This window comes from Coregonus lavaretus (genome assembly GCF_964263955.1).
Source record: "Coregonus lavaretus genome assembly, chromosome: 9".
In the NCBI taxonomy this organism is placed as follows: domain Eukaryota; kingdom Metazoa; phylum Chordata; class Actinopteri; order Salmoniformes; family Salmonidae; genus Coregonus; species Coregonus lavaretus.
Window position 1 is genome coordinate 11,498,856 of NC_139996.1, and position 4,038 is coordinate 11,502,893.

Genomic DNA, 4,038 nt, shown 5'->3' on the forward strand with positions numbered 1-4,038 from the left:
ACTAATTTGTGACCTTAATTCATCAATCAAGTACAAGGGAGGAGCGAAAACCTGCAGACACTCCGCCGCCCTCAGTGGAATGAGTTTGACACCTGTGCGAGTAGACTTTTCCTGACAATGCTCTGTAGTAATGTGTCGCCCCCTTGTGGTCAGCATTGGGACTGACTGCAGTTAGGACTAGTAGCCTAGTGATAGAGCAGGGCTGGTGTCCAACAGTTTGATTGGTGCAAACAGCTGTATCTACCAGTCCTGGGTTCAAATGCTATTTCAAATGTTTCATATGCTTTGAGTGTTTGCTCTAGCCTCCCAATTGTGCCCAGTAGGCAGGGTTTACAGTTTTGAGAGTATTTCATTGGTTCTATTGCGCCACGCATTCTCAATCAAGCCCAGCTAAACTAGGTTATTTGATATGATTTCAAATAGTATTTCAACCCAGGACTTTTATCCACGCTGTAAAAAAATATATGAAGACTTTTAAAATAATGAAACAAAAATGCAGTATATTTTTACATGCCGGTTTATTAAACTTTATTCTGTGTTTTTATATCAACACTGAATCATCGACACAACCTTACGAGAGAGGACAGAAACACAAGGTGTCTGTTTAACAGTTGTACAGCCTGTTGAGACGGGTGATGTCGCTCTGGCTCATCTGGGAGGCATTGCCGATCTCCACGTTCTGGTTGGGGATGGGAACCATGGTGGGCTGGTTGTTCTTGGAGAAGGCGTACCTACAATCACATCACATCATCATGAACACTTGGGATGAGTGGGGGTAGGCTTACCATGTAATCATATTTTTGGTCATGTTTTTATGCTTATCTAGACAGATTAGAAGTAGAGGGGTTCAGGTAGATGAAGTGGAGACAGTAGGAAGGGTGGATCAGGGAATCGGATTGAACATCAAGTTCAATTCAACAAAAAATTATATGGGCTTGAAGCCGGGTGTCTTACTGCTAGACCACAGGCTCTGCACAGAATTAGAATTTTATGAGGCTGGTTTGACAATTACTCAACTGACTAAGCATCTACTGATGTGAAAGTGGTAAAACGATGTTGACTAACCTGTGGTACTGCATGACAGAGTTGTAGTCATAGGCCGTTCCCTGGTTCAGGGTGGCAATCTTGTTGAAGTTGTGCTCCATGCCTGGAAGAGAGAGAATACGTTAGATTCACCTTGCCCTAATAAATAAATGCAACGGTTGGTGATTAATGCAACAGTGTGTTTGTGTTTGCCTGTATATGTACTGTACATGTTTGTGTGTGTGTGTACACATGTCCACAGGAATATATTTAGGATAATATACAGTATATATATATATTTTACATATATTTATCAGGGTGTGCTGCAGCACCCCTACTTCCCGCGGCTATGCGTGTACACATGCATAGAATATAATAGCATTGAATATAATAGAATGTCTGTGTATGTACATGGTTATATGGGGACATGGGAAAGAGAAAGGGATCCTACCAGACTGGACGTTCTGGAGGAGAACCCGGATGTGGTTGTCACGGTCGCTGCGGGTCTGCTCGTGGTTGAAGCCCAGGGCATGGAGGAGCTCGTGCTGGGTGGTGCCATGGTACACACAGCCGGAACGGCTCAGCGACACAACCTGGGCGTTGCCAGAACGACCAACGTAGGACCAGCACCTGCCATGAGAGGGTTGGACAGAGTTATAACAGTGCAATTTGTTTTAAATGTCTCTGTTAGACCTGCACAAACACACACACACACACACACACGCACAAACACAGACACACACACTGTTAGATATTACTGCACTGTCAGAGCTAGAAGCACAAGCATTTCGCTTGTATGTGACAAATAAAATTTGATTTGATTTTGATTTGTTACCATAAATGTGTCATGCCATATAATCCGGTTTCATGTCTCACTGGACTTTCCTAACTAATGATGTATATAAACCCTGGATAACTGACACTAGGTGCTGTATTGAAGTCACCGCGCAGCCATCTTGGTACTCCTCCTCTAATGTAAAAAAGATTTTGGAAGCTATAGAAATGCATTTATTAATATCTACATTTGTTTCTTTGACACGTTTATTCTATTACAGATGCCTTAATGCATACATGTAATTTTGTCTTTGAAATATTTCATTGAAATAGTTTAGAATTCTATCATTCCTATTGAGGACTGCTCCAACTGGGGAGTGCCAATATGGCCGACCGGTGCCTTCAAAGCCTCTTAGTGGCCAATATATAGCATCAGCAATCCAGGGTTTATATAAATAATTGGTCCCAACTCAGCCTGTTTGTGTACGTCATAAAGATACTCATATAATTCATAGCTCTTACGATTCTATATGTAATTCCATAGTATACGTACCCGTTTTGGGACTGGATGTGCAAGTAGTCTCTGTGATTGGTGCGCTTGACGAAGTTGATGCAGGAGAAGCCGGCGAAGGACTGCAGACCACGCTGAATGACTTCCAGCTCCCTGGTGGCTGGCAGCACACAGATGGGACAAGAAAAATACTGTTAAAAAACGACTACTGTATCATGAAACTTGCTACACAATACAGTTAATGGCCAGTAATGATTAGATGTTACTTATATGGTCTACTTATATAACCTTATAGAGTAGTTTGGGACTCATGTAGAGATGTAGGATCTTCATTTGTAGTCTATTTGATGTTAATTATAATCCACATAATAATTCACATTTGCTGTTGCTGCAGGATTATTTTCCTGCTGTAGCAAACTAGCTCAAATTAATATCCTACATCTGTAAAATAAGGTATCATTATGACATGGTACTCACAGTACTGGTTGGCAATGACATAGGGCACATAGACCTTGCCGTCGCTGGACTTGGGCCACATGCAGCCGCGAGACGTGCAGGGGTCAGCGTTCCTCTCAGCTTCGTTGACGTAGGCGATGTCATCAACAATCAAGGGCTCGTTGCGGGTATGCACTGGAGGGATGGGGACAGGACAGGATGTCAAAGTGTGACACTTTGGATCAGTTTCCCGGATACTGATTAAGCCTAGTACTGGACTAAAAAGCAATGCGATCATGGAACTTTCTTTTCTAATACATCTTTATTTAATATTTCATATCACTCATAATGTTATCTGAAAGTGTTTGGCGGGTATTGTATATCACAATTTTAAAACTGTCTTACCAACATTCCTGTTGGCCTTCTCCAGCAGCTCAGAGACAGAGAGCTCCTATGGCAGCAAAGACAGAGAGAGAAATAATGACATTGACAAATCAGCAAACACCTTATAATGAATAGTTAGGTTGTTTCACAAAATATGCATGCACATGTCCACACATAAATGGATGAACACACACATGAACACATGAATGCAGACACAAAACACACCGTGGAAAGTTTAGTAGAGTTTTACTCACCTCCTCGGCCCAGGTTGCCACTACAAGCAGGGCCAGAAGGCCCAGAGTGTACTTCAATGCAGACATGTCAACAACCTGCCAGGTTATACACTGTCAATAACTCTGAATACCACCACAGAAAGTAATTTACTGACTGTAATTTTCCTGTAGTACAGGTGTAGAATCTTAATTTTATCAGCCTGTTGTTGCCAGAAATGCAAACTTGTAGTGTATTCAAGTTTTTAAAAGGCTTCTAAAGTTTGGAATTTCTACTTTTCTGTTGAACATTTCAGACTTGATTTGCCCTAACTAAAAATGTATCAACAATTACATGACTTATAATCCACACAATCATTCACATTTCCTGTTGCTGCAGGGTTATTTTCCTGCTGTGAGAAACTGGTCAAATTGAAATCCTACACATGCATGACATAGCGTAGGCAAAGCACATGAACAACACTCTTACCTTTCGGAAAATGAAGTTAAGTTGGTTCACTGATCCAGACACTACACCTTATATAATGCAATTGACCGGAAAACTATCCATTCATAGACCGTTTGGTAATGACATTTGAAAACACCCCTTTCCGCTGATAAGATGCAGGTATGTTGTCTCGATGACATATGGCTAATTCTCACACCAACCAGAGAAAGTTGGAAAAGCATAGCCTTTCCAAA

The 4,038-nt window shown here is 41.5% G+C and overlaps 1 protein-coding gene across 1 annotated transcript; it reads right to left on the reverse strand.

Annotated features, from left to right (window-relative positions):
* Positions 1–501: 501 nt before the first annotated feature.
* LOC311134716 (high choriolytic enzyme 2-like) lies at positions 502–3,835 on the reverse strand. Its single transcript, XM_084168486.1, has 8 exons — positions 3,827–3,835; positions 3,382–3,456; positions 3,149–3,194; positions 2,786–2,938; positions 2,351–2,468; positions 1,475–1,653; positions 1,066–1,147; positions 502–731 (listed from the first exon to the last, which is right to left on the reverse strand). Exons 2-8 carry the CDS (start codon positions 3,445–3,447, stop codon positions 605–607), a joined length of 771 nt encoding a protein of 256 aa, XP_084024612.1. The 5' UTR covers positions 3,448–3,456; positions 3,827–3,835; the 3' UTR covers positions 502–604.
* Positions 3,836–4,038: the final 203 nt, after the last annotated feature.

Bases quoted from the DNA above. Each gene is read 5' to 3' on its own strand.
- LOC311134716 (XM_084168486.1), bottom strand. From the start codon at position 3,447: ATGTCTGCATTGAAGTACACTCTGGGCCTTCTGGCCCTGCTTGTAGTG. The intron at 3,195-3,381 runs GTGAGTAAAACT...TTGCTGCCATAG, and splicing joins TGGCAACCTGGGCCGAGGAG to GAGCTCTCTGTCTCTGAGCT. The intron at 2,469-2,785 runs GTGAGTACCATG...GTGTGCTGCCAG, and splicing joins TGTCATTGCCAACCAGTACT to CCACCAGGGAGCTGGAAGTC.